The sequence below is a fragment of the Crinia signifera genome, chromosome 1 (assembly GCF_055691185.1).
Source record: "Crinia signifera chromosome 1, ASM5569118v1, whole genome shotgun sequence".
NCBI classification, from domain to species: Eukaryota; Metazoa; Chordata; class Amphibia; order Anura; family Myobatrachidae; genus Crinia; species Crinia signifera.
In genome coordinates, this window is record NC_139217.1 from 419,086,020 (window position 1) to 419,106,440 (window position 20,421).

Sequence of the window (20,421 nt, forward strand, 5' to 3'; positions counted from 1 at the left end):
AAGGGAACATTGGGATTCTAGGAAATACTGAACAATGAATATTAGGTTTCCTGTGTGGAAATGTACATTTTAAAGTTTATTTTAAATATTTATACTATTTCCTTAAATTATCACCATACAAAATCCAAACAAGATGAAGCACTTACACAAAAGATGTGCTTAAACTGTCTTCACTTTTGCAGAATTTATTGTGTATTCCCCTAAGTCTATTAAGTGTGCAGATAATAAATATGTCAAGCGTTATGCCACCGGTCAATAATTACAAGTACATCTGTGGTGCTTTTACAACCTTGACATGCCCTTTGCACACCAACTGAACACAATAAAGCAGTCTGTGGTACCGGCCCCTGAACTGGTTGCATTAAATCATTTTTCAGAATAGTTTTATATAGCGAGAGGGTGGTATTTACTCCCAGTAGGGAAGCAATCACATATGAAAGAGCTCCACACACAACCACACTGCATGATCATACACATACAGTGAGGTATAAAGGGGTACTGTAGATGTACTATCCTTGGCGAGTAATATGGCGATAAAGGCCCTTATTCTGGTCCGTTCGCACAGGGACCGATGTTTGCATTTCTGCGCATGTGCATACGCAGGGCGAGTGCACCCACAGCGAACAGACTGCCAGGTGCACGCACTCAGTACATGGGTGGCAGGCATAGAGGGGCGGCCCCATTGGCATATGGGAACACCCAGTGTTTCATAGACGTTCTCAGGGGCGGGCAGCTGACATCACCAGATAAAGGTGTATTGACACGAGGAATAAAAGTCACTCTAGACCAGGAATGTCCAGCTGTTGTGAAACTACAAGTCCCACCATGCCTTGCCACAGTTTTGCTATTAGGGAATGCTAAAACTATGGCAAGGTATGCTGGGATGTGTAGTTTCACAACAGCTGGAGGACCACAGTTAGGACATGCCTGGTCTAGTCATGTGACATCAGCCATCTGCCCTGTGCAGACATCGCCACGCCTGCGTTCACTTGGGAACGCCCAGCGTTTTTGTTGGGATGCCCATAAAATGCTGGGAATTCCTCTGCTGCTGCTGCCCACGCTCATCCCTTCCCAGAATGAAGGGTTCGGCGAGTGTGAAACTCCCCGTTCACTCTTTGGGGACGAATTTGGAGCCAAATGAATGTGTCTGAATCGTCCCCTCAGTTCGGGCATTCCTGTCATCTTCAGAATGTCGACACTAGAATGTTAATATGGCCTGAGGTGGATATTCCACAAGGCAACCTAGGTGCCTGTCTGGGGCCCACCAGGTCACAAGGGCCCTATAATGCAAGGGTATAACCATATGTGCAAGGAGTGCAGCTTCTGTGGGGCTTCTATGGGGACCACAGCTAAAAGGGGCTTACCTTATACGTCAAAGTAACATGTGATATATACATTTTTTTACCATTGGGTAGTAAAACAGGGGCCCTTATTTGCTATGGGGCATACAAATATCGGTACTTGTGGAGTATCAGGGCTCCCATCGCATGCCATCGCATGCCATATATAGTGGCATGCGATATGATTTTTAACGATTTTGGCCGTTTTTGACAAAATCATATGCAATCGCATTGCATGCGATCGCATCGCATGCGATTTGATCGTATGCGATCGCATACGACTTTGCACTGAAAAGCATCCAAATGCATTGGAATTAGTATTAAACATGTTCAATGGCCCCCAACTGGCATTTTTGAGGCTGTACCACCCCCACTATCAACGCAACAGGGTCACAATATTAAGGTTTGCAATGTTGACTCTTCCATAATGCAGACACGTTCAAGATGTCGGCATTATGCATGTAAACTAATTTACCCTAACTGTAAAATGTTCACATCAAAATAGTAACTACGTACATACATACCCTTCGTGCTATAGTATAATGCACTTTTATTTTTTTTAATATCCAGCTTGAGAATTCCTAATATACAGTATATATATATATATATATATATATATATATATATATATATATATATATATATATTATTGCAGCAGCTAAAAAAAATTCATAATAACAGGATGGTAGCGTAGTTATGGAAAATAACAGTAATTATCAGTATACCAAAATCTGTATTTTTTTTTTTAAGGGAAAAAAAAAAAATCACAAAATCAGACACAACAAATCTGGCAAGGAAGCATTTTTGAAGCCCCAGCACAGCTGCCGTCAAAGCTTTGTATAAATGAACTCTCACGCAAGATGAAGAAACATGATTAAAAAAAAGTGTCATATACTGTATCTGATATGGGATTTTTTTTAATAAAAAGTGAAATTTGTTGAAATTATTGTATTATACAGTATAAAGCTAAGAGAATACTAACACTAAAAGATTATGAAAAAAAAAACAATATAAAAGTTTTACCAGGGACGTGCAGTCAGGTGAGGCAGGGTAGGCAGTGCTTCCCCCTGCAATTTTGTTTAAAATAATACAGAGGCCAGTATTCTATGCTCCCGATTCACCGTTTTTTTTTCGGCGAATCGGGCTGTTTTCACTCCTTGCGGTGAATCTTTTTCACTGAAAATCTGATTCACCCTATTCAATGTTCACTGTTCGCCAAAAGCGAACAGTGAATGCCGGCCAGTTCTCCGTTTCATGCTCGCTGCAATTTGCTGGCGTATTTCAATGGTGTTTTCACTGGGATTCGCCGAGAATGTATTCAATGCTAGGATGGAGAACTGCTTTCAGCATGATTTTCGCCATGATTTCACCGTTTTGCAATCGACATCTTTTTAAGGTGAACAGGAATGTGATCTTTTAAACTAAAGGGTTTCGGGGTTTTTTTTGGGTGTAAAACAATTAGTAATTTTATTCTGTGAAGGGGCATGCTATTTTGATTGATTGATATAAAATTTTGAATGTTTTTTTTTTTGCCTGTGTCCCTGGGAGCCCTCCCCCCCCCCCCCACATTCTGGCACAGGTAGGGAGGCTTCCATCTCCCTGCCTGCTGCCACCCACCTGCAGCGGTTAAAAATCGCCGTTAGGGGCAGCAAGCCCCTGAGGCGTTGAACAGGCCTGACAGCGAATGCTCCAGCCCTCCAGAACCCTGCGAATGTGCAGCGAATCCTAAACAGAATTCACTGCACATCCTGAAAAACCTCATTGAATACTCCCCAAAGAATATACTGTACCTAAGACACATATTCTGTGTCATAAGTATTTTCTTTTTATTACTGTATTTTAATAAAAATGGAGAGTGATAAACAGTCAGCCAATCAGCTCTGTCTGACATTTTTCAAACAGTCTGTGACATGGCAGGTAGGAGCTGATTGGCTTTCTGTTTATCACTCTCCATTTTATAACTTTTGAAGCTTAGAGAATCTGGCCCAAAGACTCCTGGAAAAACAATGGGTCCCAAATTTTCTGGTTGTGGAAATAAACAACCAGCCTATGAGCTTCTACCTGTAATTTTTCAAACCAAGCCTGTAACAGGCAGATAGGAGCTGATTGGCTGGTTGTTTACAACTCTGCATTTTATCACTTTTTGAAGCTTGGTAAATATGGCCCTCGGTCAGTTGCACCTACCTGTTTTCTTTCGGGTCAGTTATGTGGCATAAACAATTAGTTCTGATGTCATCATTTCCGTGTTCATTAGGCAAATTATCCCAGGGGCTACAAAATCTAGAGGGCACCTGACTATCCCAAAATGAAGGGTGACTGAGAGGAATCCTTGTCGAAGTTTTGTAAGCCTCCACCTCCACACTTTCACCTGAGGTTCTAGAAAGTCTGTATTGGTGTGTGGGTGGCTGTAGGAGTAGTTTTGCCTAGGGTGCCAAAAAACATTGGACCATTGCTGCAAATAGGTGCGACAGGAATACTGCACATAGAAAGTATCTTACATTTCTGTAACCTACAGTATATAAAACCAGTGTAGATATACAATCCACAGAATTATACGCTGACACATTGCAGCCCGTGAACTCATGGTAGGCAGCCTGCAGAAATATTAGAATTGTTCTTACTGTTGCCACTATTTGTTTCCCTCCAGACCTACAGCCACCTTAGTAACATGCCTGTATGTACAGTATGCCTCATATTAGCATAGCTTTCATCCAGGTGCAATGGTTGCCTCAGACACACCAACACATACAGGGACACATTCAGCATGGATTGCGAATAAGAGAAAAAGCAGTTGCCTGCAATCAAAAAGTCACCGCCCAGAAAGAAAGATTAAACGCTTATTGCAAAATTGCGAATGCTTTGTAAATAGTGATGCATTCGCAGATCCATTCACCAAAACCGTTACATTGAAGAGTTTAAATCTAGAGCTTCCACTAATCTACTAAGGAAACAGGCTGGAATTGGTCATCACTGACGCCAGAGACCCACACCAAAAGCTCCTTTGTTTCCAGAAACAAATCCAGAAAACCCCATAATTCCACCCTAAAAGCTGGCTTCCTTTCAGTCAAACTGTGACACGACTGATATGTGTAAAGATATTTATTTGCAATACGCATAGGCCAGGCATGTCCAAACTATGGCCCTCCAGCTATTGTGAAAGTCCCATCATGCCTTGCCACAGTTTTGCTACCAGGGAATGGTAAAATTATGGCAAGGCATGCTGGGATGTGTAGTTTCACAACAGTTTGGACATGCCTGGCGTAGGCCAACTAGTTACATGGTATGCATGTGGTTTTGACTGTAGAATGGACGCTCTACTGAGTAGGGACAGATGATTAAATATTCTCTGTAATTGCGGTATAATATGAAATTGTTGCATAAAAAAAAAGGTTAATTAATAAAAGTTGTCTTCATGGCACATGCACTTATTTAAAACAAACTCACCCTAATTATATGCTGAGCCTTTTCTTCATTATAGGATAAGAGCAGAAAAACATATGGACGTAATTTATAATACGCTGTGAACATGTCTTTTTGCATATTTGCAAATATACATTGCTTTGGTGTGTAAATAGGAAACAAATATATTTGATGAACCGAACTGAAGAACATTAACCCTCTATATGCACAGTTATAGCAACAGCACTATCAACAACATTTCTACAATGGCAGAAATGTAAATAAAGATTCTAGGGTACTTGTTTCCTAGCAAGGCCACAATGATTTTGATCTGGGGCATCGCAGGTAAAAAAATCGCGTCGGTCGCATCGCATGCGGGCTAAAAAATCGATGCGACCGACGCGATGCCTGCGATTTCCCATAGGGAACAATGTAAAATGCCTCAATTTAACCAAATCAACATAGGGAACAATGTTAAATGGGCCAGAGACCCCAAAAAACCCCCCTGACCAGTGAAATGGCCCCCCAAAAATAGTTAACGCCACCCCACGATCAACGTGAACTCGAAGCGTGGCGAGCGCAGCGAGCCCGCAAGGGGCGGCGGTACGCGTCCTCCGACCTTTTCATACCCCCACTATCCACGTCGGCGTGGAGTTGAGAATAGATTAGTGTGGCGAGCGCAGCGAGCCACCGAGCCCGAAGCGAGCAGGTAAACGCGTCCCTTCGCGGGCTTCACAGGTATCCGCGTGCGCTCGCCACACTAATCTATTCTCAACTCCACGCCGACGTGGATAGTGGGGGTATGAAAAGGTCGGAGGACGCGTACCGCCGCCCCTCGCGGGCTCGCTACGCTTCGGGTTCACGTTGATCGTGGGGTGGCATTAACTATTTTTGGGGGGCCATTTCACTGGTCAGGGGGGTTTTTTGGAGTCTCTGGCCCATTTAACATTGTTACCTATGTTGATTTGGGTAAATTGTGGCATTTGACATTGTTCCCTATGGGAAATCGCGGGCATCGGTACCATCTTATGCTTATTTTGGCCGCATACGATGCGACCGACGCGATTTTGACTTTTTCAATGCATTTCAATGGGAAATCGCGGGCATCGCGTCGGTCGCATCGCAGACCATTAAAAATTACCCGCGATGCCCGCGATTGTGGCCGTGCTAGGAAACAAGTACCGATTCTATTCCAAACTCTAATTTCTAATCTTGCATTATAGTGACAGTGGCAATACCTGTAACACTAGCTGTCTACAGCAAATTTACTACATACTCCTCCTGACACTCACTTTTATGGTGCCAGGCTCCTGTATTTTCTTTATACTTCACTAGTTTAAAAGCCTGTCAAAATGACGGCTTAGTCCCTATCGGCTCCTACCTCCAAGCTCACTCTGTCCATATCCAGCCAGTTTGAAACAGATCATTTTGCTTTCACTTTCTGTTAAGGAGTAATTTGGTCCATTGAGTGGGGTGGTCACTGGTGGTACTTCACCTCAAAAAGGTAAGGATTAATTAGCTGTCACAACTGGTGATGTTGATGGAGTTAAGTGGTTTTCAAGGACTAAGGACGGACCAGAAGATGGAGGTTTGAAATGTGCAGGTTTAATAAAAAAACAAAACTCATATAGGGATAACATAAATATGTCAAATACTTCTTTGACAAATAAATAATAATAATAATAATAACGATAAACGTAAAGGAGCAGTCTTTGCTTGAGAACCTGGAGGAAAGTGGATACAGTCTGTAACAAAAATAATGGCAATGTCCTTGTGAGGTTTACTTGAAAAAATATAAACAGACGGTGGTGAGAGAGGCACTGGGAGGAGAAGGAAGGTTTTACCGGAGATAGAGGAATGCTGCTGGGTCCAACAAGGCCAGGAAGGCTTTAGGCGAGCGGTCAGACAGAATGGATGCTGGAGATTGAAAGAGTGCTGCAGAACCAGACAAACAGGGCTGTGAGCTTAGGCACTATGATAGTCAGGAGGCTTCCAGGAAGTGAACTACCATAGGAACACTTTGCACTGACCCAGAAGGCCCTAAGCAGGCCCTCCTTATAGCAAGAGGGTTGCTGCCATAGGCCCATTGAACAGTGGAATGGGAAACCTCCACAACCTGGCCAATCACTGGTTTGCCCTGATCCAAGATGGTGTCCCCGGCCTCGCGGGCCCCTGGACACCCACGGAATGCATGCCAGCCGATGGCGAACACGGACGGGTGAGTACCGTACCCGCCGTGTCCTGCCACGGTGGCATGTGACAGTTAGCCTTTTATATATAGATTAATTCTGAATACAGTGAGTACAATTATAGGCGGCCCCTTTTACAAAAGGGGAGACCCTTAAAATTCAACTGATTAGGGGGGAATGTTCTTAATGTACAATGAAAATAAAGGCATAATCTTATTTTCTATGGGATTCTACAGATGCAGTTCTTGGTTATATTATAAAATATAATAATGTCAACATTTATTTTAAATGTATTTAATTTATATACTTAACAACTCTTCTATTAAATTGAATTACCATAACAAAAAAAGTAAAAAATAAAAATTGTTATGTGGAGATGGTGGGTCTTTATCTGGTGCTAAGGTTGCGTGCTGCAGTGTAGACTCGTGTGCTTAGCCATTGAGCTAGGGGGCTCAAGATACTGAGGATTCTCTAGCAAAGACTGACTTATACTTGATAGTCTATTTATAAACAAAAGTGTATTTACTCCTTGTAGTGTTGCTTTAGGGGATGCCATGATTTCTTGTGATTTTGTATGTACAGTATTGTTATATATTTTTTGTATGCAATAGAAGGTGGTTTTATAGAAATCTTTATATACTGTATGTACTTTATAAGTGTTCAGGGTTGCACTATACATTAAAACCTGCTGAGAAGGAACAAACCATTAAGTACCTGATTGAACAAATGATTGGCCATTGGTCTTTAAAATACTGATCTGAGAATCACATCAATTCACTTTCTGAATGAAACTGCCAGCTATTGGATGCGGAGAAGGGGTTTGTGACCTGATACACCAATTTGGGGACTCCAACCAACCAACCACCTGTTATTATCTCCTACTTATGTCAATACACCCGATACACTAAGTGAATCCAAGCGCCTACAATTCTGTCTGGCTGGCTATAGCCGTAAGTACACCACAAGGCTGAGGGATCGGCTCGTAATGAGCAGCGCAACTCACTCACACGCACGCGCGTCCCAGTCTTTCGGCGGGGACGCTGCGCGTCCCTGCCCGTCTCCGATTCAGGGAGACGGGCAGGGTTAGGGGGGCGCTAGGGGCGGCGAGGGCGATGGCAGGGACAGGAGGAAGGCTCTGTTGCCCAGGGGGCGCGTGAGCGTCTTGTGCACGCGCGCCCCATCTGTATGATTGGCCGACGGCCCAGTCACATGGACAGTGGACACAGTGAGGTAAGGAGATGCATGCGATCCGCTAGTAGCCTCTCGTCTCCTCAGAAGCATTGGTGGGGTCAGCGGCAGAGACAGACAGCAGGGGGTGAAGGCAGGAGAGACGCGTACTGCGCTCTCCCCCTCAACCCCCCTTCCCCAACAACAGCAGCAGCAGATGGTGATAGCAGCAGCAACAACAATGGTGAGTTGCACTGCTGGTGGTAAATCTGGCACTGTGGGGGCATATGTATTTCGGGCACTGTGGGGGCATACCTGGCACTGTGGGGGCATATGTGTATCTGGCACTATGGGGCCATATCTGGTCGGTGCGTTATCACATTCCACTTTATCTTTTCATCAGGATTAATACATCTGCCCCTCAGTGCAGAGTCACAATACTTGATAATAGGCAAAAACTGCAATGTTAGTGCACTGTGGTGCATATAATAGCTGTCTGCATACAGTATGCTGGTGCGTGTTATCAGTGTATGCCAGTGAAAAAAATATGTGTCCTGTAATCGGTAGTTATCAATTTCTGCTTTCCAATCTTTGCCACAGGGGCATTATACGATGGATGAGAGAATGCCTCATAGCCTTCCAGGGCAGAAAATAGAAGAGAGACGCTTTTCTGTATGAATGTTAACAACTAAGGCTACCTGTTGCAGGGTAGCGCATGTAACCAGATGAGAGAGCATCTAAAAAATACCCAGAGGTTCAGAATGTTGTGCCACAGATGTACACTTACGCTTGCACATATCGTAGCTGCTACTGTCTTACGCACATTGCACCCGAAGCTGCAGTACAAGATATGTATCTGTATAGTGGCTTCAAATGCTGTAGTATGGTCATAACAAAGCATGATAGAAGACAGTACATCCGAAAAGGGTTCATCTGAATTCTTACCAAACTACAAAGCAAACAAACTGAAACGGTTTCGAAGAGTTCTATATTTCAGTGTTACTCAAGTGGTGGAAAAAGAGACAGTTGTTAATCCGGAGAGCTCTATAATGTCAGAATTAATATTAAGCCCACAGATCTTTCATTTTCTTACAGATGATATATATAGGTTACTAAACCATCATCCTTCTACGCATCTGAAGTGCAAGCGCATGAATAAGAACATCTTCATGGGAAACATATGTTAAACCATAAGCAGAACCCCATGCTGGATTTCTTTGTTTTCTGATGTAGCAAGTAAACAAATATAGACAATAAGAAAATACCGTACATCCATTTCCTGTGGATTATTTATATTGTAATTCATGTGAACAAAGAAATGTTCTAGGGAAAATAACCAGAAAGGGATGCGTTTCGGGATCGTTCAGTTACATGTTCATTTGTGACATGCAATCAAGATGTACAACAGCGTCAGTCATTTATGGGAAATATGATGTTCACAAACATGAATTCGTTGTTCTCCTTGTATGACCTCTCGGTGCGGAGAAAAGATGGAACCAAATCATTGGGCATCCAGACCATGTTGTGCAATATGGGACTGAAGGTATTAGAAGATAAATCTGGCTATCTGGCTCCCGGTCTGCACATGCAATAAGTCGACAGGGTCAAGAGGTCGACATGGGAAATGTGGATGCGGGCAAGGTCGAAAGGGTCAAGGTCAACATAGTCAAAAGGTCGATATGGAAAATGTGGACATAGGCAAGGTCAACCAGGTCAAATGGTTGACAAGAAAAAGGTAGACGCATGAAAAGTTTGAGTTGGTTTTCTCAAATAATTTTGGTGACAATGTCGACAATTGTTGACATGGACCCACAATTATTGTAACGCTTACGCTCACCATGCTTCGGGTGCGGTGTCTCGATATGCTAGGAACACTATTATATTGTCCCTCTAAGCCAAATGTATAGTCGGGTCAAGAAAAAAGTTATGAAAAAAACTCATGTCGACCTTGTCATGTGTCCAATTTTTCATGTCGTCCTTTTGGCCGTGTCAACCTATTGCATATCAACCTTTTGGGATATAACTACAGTATAGACACTGTAGATCTACCAGACCCTCTCAGTACAGGAACTCTTCCATAACTTAAGTACTTCATATAGGATGATATCTCTGTAAACAACGGTCACAAAGGGGCCTATTTACTAAATTATTGCCTATGCATTGCGATCTGGGCAGGATCTACCACCCAGGATCACATTGCAGTAGGCAAACCCTTTGGTCACATGTATGTCCCTGCATAAGCAGGGACAGGGGCTCTGAAATGGTATAGCAGCCGGCAGCATACCTCCCAACTGTCACACTTACCGCGAGAATGTCCCGATATTCGGGGACGTTCCCGCGTCCCGCCCGGGGCCGCCATTGTCCCGCGTGGGGGGGGACAGTTGGGAGCCCCCCAGCTTGCCAAGAATAGATGCTGTGCGCATGCGCACAGCGTCTATTCAGCGCCGACGAGCGGCGAAAACGGGGCGTGGCCGGAGTTTGCGTCACCTCGTGAGACCACGCCCCTTTTCTTGAGGCCACACCCCTTTCCGCGCGAACGTCCCGACCTCCCAACTTCTAAAGTTGGGAGGTATGCGGCAGCGCAGTTATGGCGTGGGTCGTTTTCAGCTGGCACATAAAAGGACAACTAATGCATCTGCAGACATCACTGATTGGCAGAAGCTTCCTAACCTTCCTGACAGATCATTTGGTCCATTCATGTCATGCATTTCTCAAGACAATGCACCCCCCAGAGGCATGTAGCTATATGATTATGGCAGGAGGAGCATTCTTCTGGGCTTGACATCTTCATCATGAGCTGACCCCCTCGTTTGCCAGATTTGAACACAAAAGACGACATGTGAAATGCATGTTATCGTGCCATCAATGCCAGGGTTCCACCACTGGCAAATATTAAGGAAGAGTGGACCATTATTCAGGACACATGGTGCACGCTATCTACACAGTACTTCAGAGATATTGGGCCTTATTCTGGTTCACTCCTTCTGGCATATTTCTTCTTAGATGGACAAAACCATGGGCACTGCAGGTGGGGCAGATGTTACTTGTGCAGAGAGAATTAGATTTGGGTGGGTTTTTACGTCAAAGTGAGATCTATATTGCAGTGTACAGTATAAATAAAGCAGCCAGTATTTACCCTGCACAGAAACAAAATATCTCACCCAAATCTAATTCTCTCTGCACATTTTACATCTGGCCCACCTGCAGTGCACATGGTTTTGTCCATCTAAGAAGGAATTTACCAGAAGGAGTGAACCAGAATAAGGCCCATTGGGGCAGATGTATTAAGCCTGGGGAAGAGATAAACTGGAGATAAAGTGAAAGGAGATAACGCACCAGCCAATCAGCTGTGTTTGAAATATGACAATTGGGAGCTAATTGGCTGGAGAGTTATCTCCTTCCACTTTATCTCCAGTTTATCTCTTCGCCAGGCTTAATACATCTGCCCCATTGTGTAGACAATGCTCGGTTGTGTTACTGTTGCTATACAAACAAATGGCGGAACTATGCGTTACTACATACTGTAGTTGTCTGAGATTAATAATCATAATTGTTGAATATTATTTTCTATTAGTATATGGCAGATTACTATATTTTTACATTAAATACACTTAGTAAGAACAGTATGTTGCAGATCCCACTATACAGAAAGTAGGGGATGACTGTATAGTGGTAAACTGGTGTAACACAACATGTGAGCTCAGTGTGACTTGTCTTTGTGTGCAACTTTGTCCGCTGTAAATTGCCTTATTGCGAACCAGTGCTCATAGTATGCACACACCACTTCTGCTGATAAAAATGATATGCATCATGCCTATATTCGGTGTGTGATCGCGTCTGTATAGGCATACTTTTTAATGGAAAACACTGACGTAGCATTTCATATGCAGCGACAGCAGCGGCCGCACACAGAATATAAGAATGCTGCATGACATTTTAATCAGCAAAAGCATCCTAGTCACCAAGTTTCACAATAAGATGCATTGTAATAGAAAAAGTCACATGCAAAGATGCACAGCGCTACCGAATCATGCTAAGACATGGCGCAACTAGAAGGCAATCTAAGCTTCATAGGGCCATATTCAATTGGTCAGTTAATTAATGTAAATTTTTGTTTAAGACTGAGCAGATATTTATTTATTTATTAACAGTTTCTTATATAGCGCACACATATTCCGCAGCGCTTTACAGAGAATATTTGAACATTCACATCAGTCCCTGCCCCAGTGGAGCTTACAATCTATATCCCCTACCACATGTACACGCACACACACACACAGACATTCTAAGGTTAATTTGTTGGGAGCCAATTAGCCTAACAGTATATTTTTGGATTGTGGGAGGAAACCAAAGTACCCCATAGGAAACCCACGCAAGCACAGGGAGAATATAGAAATTCCGCACAGTTAGAGCCATGTTAGGTATCAAACCCATGACCTCAGCGCTGTGAGGCGGTAATGCTAACTATTACACCATCCGTGATACCCCATTATCCGAATTAAGGCCCTAATACAGTAAAGCTCGCTATGCAGCGAAGTTGACGACCATCAAATGATTTTTATCCCCTGTTCGCAAATAAAAGTCAGTCTTGACTGACCACTATTTGCGGCATGCGACTGAGAACGGGACAGGCATCGGCACACCTGCTTTCGCATGGGGATGTCTAGCGTTTTTCTGGGCGCACCCACCGTTTTTGTGGACACACATGCGCCTGCCCGCTGTCCGCCCCTAGCCCACCCCGATGATTGCGAAAAGCTCGGCAACTTTGCAAGTCGCCGAAGCCATTCACAAAGGTGGCTACACATGTGCATAATAGCGCATGTGCAATCCCCAATACATTGGGAAGGGGACGAACTTGCACAATTGCGAGGCATCGTAATTCAGGCAGTAAGTGCCTTTAGCACGCATGGGCCAAACACATTAACCCATAGCTCTAGACACTTTCCCTGGATTTTATAGGTTAAACTGCTTTAGCAGATAATTTACAGTGTGAGGAAAAGAAAACGCAGCCGGGGCTAGGCATCACGTAGAGCACGTTAGGGTACTTATGGGAAGCCTGTCAGTATTCTCAGTATAGGGATGGCACTGTTGGACAATTTCTATGTCTACTAATAATACAAGTGCAAAGTTCCTTAGGGTTGTGGAATAATAAAAAATGGATCTACAGTATTATACCTCCAGTTTTTGCTGGGATATGGTCATTGGGTCACCAGCATGTTGGTCAACAGTCATTAGGTCAACATGCATTTAAGTGGACATGGGTTAGGTCGACAGTCAAAATGTCGACATGGGGTTTTTCACATTTTGTTTGAGTCAACATGTGCCGACAGACTGTATTTTATGCCCTACTATCCACTAAGGTGTGGTGGGAGAATAAAATAGTGTGCCGAGTGCAACAAGCCATACGAGGGGACGCGGTGCTAAGTTTCAGTGACCATGTCGACTGGGTCGATATTCGGGACAAATTTTGTATTTTTTAAAAAAACCCATGTTGACATTTTGACTGTTGAACTAACCCATGTAGACCTAATGACCCTGTGGACCTAACCCATCTTGACCTACAGTCATGCTGACCCTCATGCGTGTCAACCTTTCTCCATGTCGACCTAATGGTGTTGACCTAATGACTGTCGATCAACATTGTGGTGACCTAATGATCCCTACCCGTTTTGCTGGAATACTTTTGTGATATATTATGTAATAAATGGTGGGTTGTTATGTGAGGCCAGGTCACTAATGAATTTATTTATTTGTATGTAACTCAGCGCTGCTTTCTTCCCACTTTCTGATATTACTTATTTGAGGATTAAGACATTTTCCTCATTTAAGAATCAGCAGCGGAACATATTATTGAAGTTGGGGGGGGGGGGGTGGTTGTGTGTTTTTTTTACAGTTTATTTGTACAACTCAGCGCCAGTCTCTCTGCTTTCACTCTGGGTTTATATTCACGTTAATTGCAAAGAAACAAATTTCCTGCCATGGTGCACCAATCTCTGCAATAAACGACTTCATATGTAACTATAACACAAAGCAACCAAAGTGCTACAAGAAATAATGCTACTTCAGATTGGTGATTATACTTGGTAGAATTCGTTCTGATTACAACACAACAGGGACAATATCCAAAACACCCCCAGTTGTGACTAATCTTGGAATCGGCGTTACATCTGACGACGAGGTAATTCCTTCCAGCAATTGATACAGATGGAAATTCTGAACTGGTTGTACATTTCTGTGCCTTGTTCTATTGACTAATTAAAGGAATCATTAATTTTGTTACCGCTTGCCTCACCAATTTGGACTGTACATATTCTTTGAATAAATACCAAACCAAAAAGCTATGGCATAAAATCGGATTAGAAAAGCCATGTGATAGAAAGAGGCGGCCTCTGGCTTTCCAGCAACCATTCAACTACATAATATTATTATCATATTTTGTTTACAAGGCACCACAGTATAACAGAATAGCAGAGTATAAGTACAATACACAACAGCTAACCATAGCATAGGTACAAAACATTACTATAACACCACAGACTGTGTAGGACAAGTAACAGGTAAAAGTACCGCAACTCGCTGTAGACTGAAGAAGAATACACTGGTGAGACACCCTGTACCCAACATATGGGTGACTAACAGATGGAGGGAGCAGAGCAAAGGTGGAATTACCATTGGTGCAGTCGGTGCAGTGCACAGGGGCCCCTGAGGACTAAGTTTTTTATCTGTCACAATCTGCCTCCCTAGGCCTATCCCTGTCACCCACTGCCGTGTTGCGTATTTTCAACTCGGGTTGGGGTAAAGGACGGGTTCCCAAATTATATTTTTTGCACCTGGGACCACAACCCACAAGTTGCACCATTGGAGCAGAGCACTGGTGACAAAGATAGTGCTAGGAGCAGAACAAGGAAATAAGGCCCTGCCAGGGAGAGCTTACTTACTAAGGGGAAGGGTGAAGAGTTAAGGGGCGGTGGGAAGGATACACGGTGGAGGGGTAGAGGATAAGGCTGGTGAGTTATTGGTGGACTGTAAAGCATTAATAAAAAGGGTGCATATTTAGGACACAATTAAAGCTAGGGAGATTAGTAGACCTCTTGACCAGGTGAGAGAGTGAGTGCCAGAGGAGGCAAGAGTGAGAAGTGGCCAGGGTAAAGGTGAGGTGGCGGTCAGAAATAGACCCCATAGAGATGAGGTTAGGCATGGGCCACATATGTCTACTTCTGCTCCAGCCTGTATGGTCCCATAATCTAAGTCCCATTTTTGGACCATACTACTATTACTACTGAATGTTTTACTTACCGAAACATCTTTTAATTTTTTCTCATACGTAAAGCAATACAATTCGGGGGCGTCTCCATCTCTTACAAGATCAAAGCTGTACTTGTTAGCCGGCTGTGCCGCAGTAATCAGGGCCTTCTTTAACTCTTCAACATATTTTGGCCGCTCCATCTCCATATCCGCTGCTTCCCTGGACACATCTTCCTCCGACGCTTTTTGAAAAGACAAAAAGAACATTCAAGAGGTAAGAGTTCCAGATGTGAGCAAATTGGCAATCCATTATTCTGTGATCTTGGAACATTGTGAATAACCCTCATTTTTGGTTCTTTTCCATTGGTCCTTTGCATGCTGCATCAATTTCATATTCGTTTGTATAATGCTAGCTCACAGAACAAGGCTTTTTTTTTTGTAGGTGCTCTGAAATCACTTTAACGTTGATTACAGCAATAAGATTCATAGACAGGAAAGAAAACAAGAGCGGTGACTCTTCTACCATGTAGGTTAACTTGCGTCATACTTCCGCTGCTCAGATGGCTTGCATCTCCGTAACGTAAATACTGGCAAACTGCAGCATAAAGCACAGAGAATACAGCTTTATATTATGTTATTGCAAATGATTCCTCTCCCATATCCTTCTATTATTCTATAAAATCTCTTCTCTGTATTTATACTAAAACAAGCGTTAGAAGCTATGTGAAAGAGAACTATACTTATATGGTTGGTTCAAAAGGATTGCTGTGATGAATTGGAACATTAATGCTTAAATACATGTTGGAAAATGTACCAATATACAATTTACTGTAAAGTAAAAGATAATGTTACCAAGGACCACAGTAGTATTTACACGGTGCTCATACTTACGTCTACTGGTTTGTACAGTACATGGTGAATTGCAAACATTATTAATTTATGGATGATATTGGACTAGTTGTTAAACTGTTGTTAAAATGTGTTGCCCTTCAAAATTAATTTTAGGAAAAATCACTGGGACTTTCCCTGGGACCTGAGACACGCCACCCACGTCTGAGCGATATCCTTTAAAAAATCCCTTAGTGTGTATGCTAAATATCATTAACGAGGTGTGCTCTTGCGCATGGTTAACACGGTCTGTGTCGCATATCCAATATCGTCAACGAAGCATGATAGCAGTGGGTGACATCAGTTAACGATATTGTTCAGTGTTTGCGCGCTTTATCGTTCCCCTCTTAGAGTCCAAAAAGCAGTGGCATTAAGAAACTGTGGATAGCTGAAATCTTTCATTTCGAAATGTCTCAATTAAAACATTATACCACATTATATCACTATTCAAACATTATACTTTTCATTTACACACAGAGAATACCGACAATAGTAAACTTGGCATTTCTTGGCATAAAGTGAATAGTAAACTTGGCATTACTAATGGTTTTGCCATGACACGTGATATACTTTTGGTTCCTCAACCCCTACACAAATATATATAAAAAAAAAAAAATTCTACCACGGCCTTTATAGTTACCCACTGTTTCTAAAATGGTCTACCTGTATTTTTCTTATTTTCAAATGATGTAAATAAAATGCTATTTAAACCAGATAAAGTCTAATATAATAAATAATATGCAAATGTGGTAATGACATAACAATGAATACTGATTAAAGTACCGGAGCTCTTATTTACAAGGCATGAGCACTGCCCACTTTTAGTGTTCTGTGTTTTAGGTCTCTATCTCCGGACGTGTTTTGGATCTGGATCTGTTCCAAAACACCACCCTTTCGTGTTTCGGATCTGTATTATTATTATTTTTTTAAAAACATAAAAATTGCAGAAATTGGGGGGAGGGGGGGGGGGGTGTTTATTCCTACACTATTATTAACCTCAATAACATTAATTCTCATTTCCAGTCTATCCTGAATACCTCATACCTCACAATGTTGGTTTTAGGCTGCACTGAGGTAGCTGGATGACTATGCTAAGCGACACCAGTGGGCAGCACAAACATGTGGCCCATCTAAGAGTGGCACGAATCCCCATGCTTTAGCTCCTCCTTCACTTTCTCCAGCTGCTCAGGGGAGTGACTTGATTCAAGCTGCCAGTGTCGGAACTGACGTCACATGTGGCAAGTTCAAATGGCTGAAGAAACTTGAACAACATGGAAATCAGCCTCCACTGTGATTGAGTCAGGTGCATCCTCCCTCCTTTGCCTATGTAATACGTGGCTGTGTAGGCTTGAATGGCCTTTTGCTTCTCCTCCATCCTCTGCAGCATATAGAGGGTGGAGTTCCACCGAATCTTAACCTCTTGTTTGAGGTGGTGGCAGGACAGGTTCAGGAAGGATTGTTGGTGCTCCAGTCTTTGGCAGGCAGTAGCAGAATGGTGAAAGTGAGGGCCACCGCAAGCATCTCCTGCATGCCCCTGTCACTTTTAAGAAAATTTGTTGTGTGGGCAAAACACGGCACATGTTGGAAAATGCCCATATGTAATGCCCGCACAATGTTACTGGTGTTGTCTGATACCACAAATCCCCAGGAGAGTCTAAGTGGGGTAAGCCACTGTGCAATGATTTCCCTCAGTTTCTCCAAGAGGTTGTCAGTGTTGTGCCTCTTAGTGAAACCAGTGATACACAGCATTGCCTGCCTTGGAACGAGCTGGTAATTTGGAGATGCTGCTACTGGTGCTGCTGCTGCTGCGGAAGGTGATGCTTCTACCCAGTGGGCTGTCACAGTCATATAGTCCTTAGTTTGCCCTGTACCACTTGTCCACATGTCCCTGGTTAAATGGACAGTGGGTACAACTGCGTTTTTCAGGGAACTAAGGACACTTTTTCGGACATCTCTGTACATCCTGGTTATCGCCTGCCTAGTGAAGTGGCATCTAGATGGATTTGGTACCGGGGACACAATGCCTACATCAAGCATCTAAATCCCACTCCACTGATGGCAGATACCAGACGCATGTCTAACACCAACATAGATGTCAAGGCTGCAGTCATCTGCTTTGAGAAAGGTTGACTGCTGTCGTACTTCATCTTCATCGCAAACTGTTGGACAGTCAATTGCTTAGTGAAAGTTGCAGCGGTGTTCCCACTTCCCCTCGGGGATGATTAACGACTCCCAGCAGCAACAGTAGGATGCTCCAGAGGAATCCTGGATAGAAGAGGAGTCAGGCTGGTTGTGACATGGCCTGCGGAACTACCTCCGATCTGGATCGAGGAGGAAATTGATGAGAAGTGACATGGCCTGCAGGACTACCTCCGATCTGATCGAGGAGGAAATTGACGAGGAGTGACTTGCTGGTGTGGTTTTCAGGCACTTGGATACAACAGGATCAAGGGATTTAGGTGTCCCTGGACTGCGTATGGTTCTGGCCACAGTTTCTGAACTAAATAGTGAATTATGAACAAACTTCTGGTGATGTGTAAGCGAGGATGTCCCTAGGTGGCCAACAGCCATACCTCTGCTTATTGCAGCTTAACATACAGTAAGCTACATATGGCAAGACAATTGCTGTCTGGATCTGGATAAAAATAATTCCAGACCAAAGAGGTGAAATTTTTGGTCTTCTTCTCAGGCATAGCCTTTTGCATCTCATGGACAACAACTGTCTCGCCGGGTGCCTCATTTAAGTAAACCACATCACCATCAGCATCCTCCTTGTCAACTTCCTCCTCAGCTTCAGCTACATCAATATCCTCCTGCTGGTGTACTTCAACAGTGACACCTTCAATATCAATATCAGGAACTGCACTGTGGGTACTCCTTCCAGCATATGTAGAGTGCGTGCAAATGGTGGAAGGAACCACCTCTTACCATACAGTGATGAGAAGGTCAGGCATCACAACCACCAACACCCTCATTGGGGATTTGTGATACCATGTCTTTAGAAGGCACAGTTGTTTGCAGTGTATTTGATGACAGCTTACTGTAACTCTCTTTAATTTTCTAAAGGGGGGAGGAGGAGGGCTTAGATCATTGTGTGAAGCTGGACCACTAGTCAAGATGAACATAGTCCAAGGCCTTAGCCGTTCCTTGCCACTCCGTGTCGTAAATGGCATATTGGCAAGCTTACGTTTCTCTTCAAACGATTTACATTTATTTTTTCTTCAAGTTACTGAATTTTGGATTTTACATGCCCTCTACGATGACATTGGGCATTGGCCTTGGCAGATGACATTGATGGCATTTCATGTTCTATAGTATGTAATCATGACTAGTGGCAGCAGCATCAGCACTAGGGGGAAGTTCTTGTTCTTTCACTAGTGTATCCTCCAAATTTTAGTTCTCCATAATAGTTTTGAAAAAAGCCTAATAAAGGTTGAAACATCACAGTAGCTCAGCTATCTGTTGTTTTCTTTGTCAAAGTCCCGAGTGCCGCAGTGTTTATACACATATACATCACCAGTGCCAGCTGAGCGGGGGGTCACTGAGGGCACAGGGCAGGTGATAATTCATGCAGTGAGTGCAGGCAACTATACACATTCTAATATTTAAAGACAGTATCACTGGACTGGATTATACAGCACTATCGCTTGACTGGCCTATAGAGCACTATCACTGGAGTAGCCTATACAACGACAGTATTACTGGACTTATGCAGCAGTGCCACTGGACTTTTACAGCAGTATCACTGTACTTTTGTAGCAGTATCACTGGACTTTAATGGCAGTATTACTATACTTATGCAGCATTACCAATAGACTTTATCGGCAGTGGCACTGGACTGGACTTATGCAGCACTATCCCTTGACTGGACTATACAGCTGTATCAGTGAACTTTGATGGCAAAATTACTGGACTTATGCAGCAGTACCAATGGACTTTAATGGCAGTGCCACTGGACTTATGCAGCACTATCACTGTACTTGACAAAACAGCAGTATCACTGGACTGCACTATACTGCAATATCACTGGACTAGAATATACAACTCTACCACTGGACTGGACTATAAAGAACTATCACTGGACTGGACTATACAGAACTATCACTGGACTGGACTATAAAGAACTATCACTGGACTGGACTATACAGAACTATCACTGGACTGGACTAGAAGCACTATCACTGGACGGGACT

At 43.2% G+C, this 20,421-nt stretch overlaps 1 protein-coding gene across 1 annotated transcript in view; it reads right to left on the reverse strand.

Annotated features, from left to right (window-relative positions):
- The window catches only part of XRCC4 (X-ray repair cross complementing 4), a 340,917-nt gene that overhangs the window by 242,563 nt on the left and 77,933 nt on the right, over positions 1-20,421 (reverse strand). Inside the window, exon 3 of the mRNA XM_083151842.1 lies at positions 15,392-15,582. Within this exon, the coding sequence (XP_083007968.1) occupies positions 15,392-15,582 (191 nt within the window). The remainder of the gene's footprint in view (positions 1-15,391; positions 15,583-20,421) is intronic.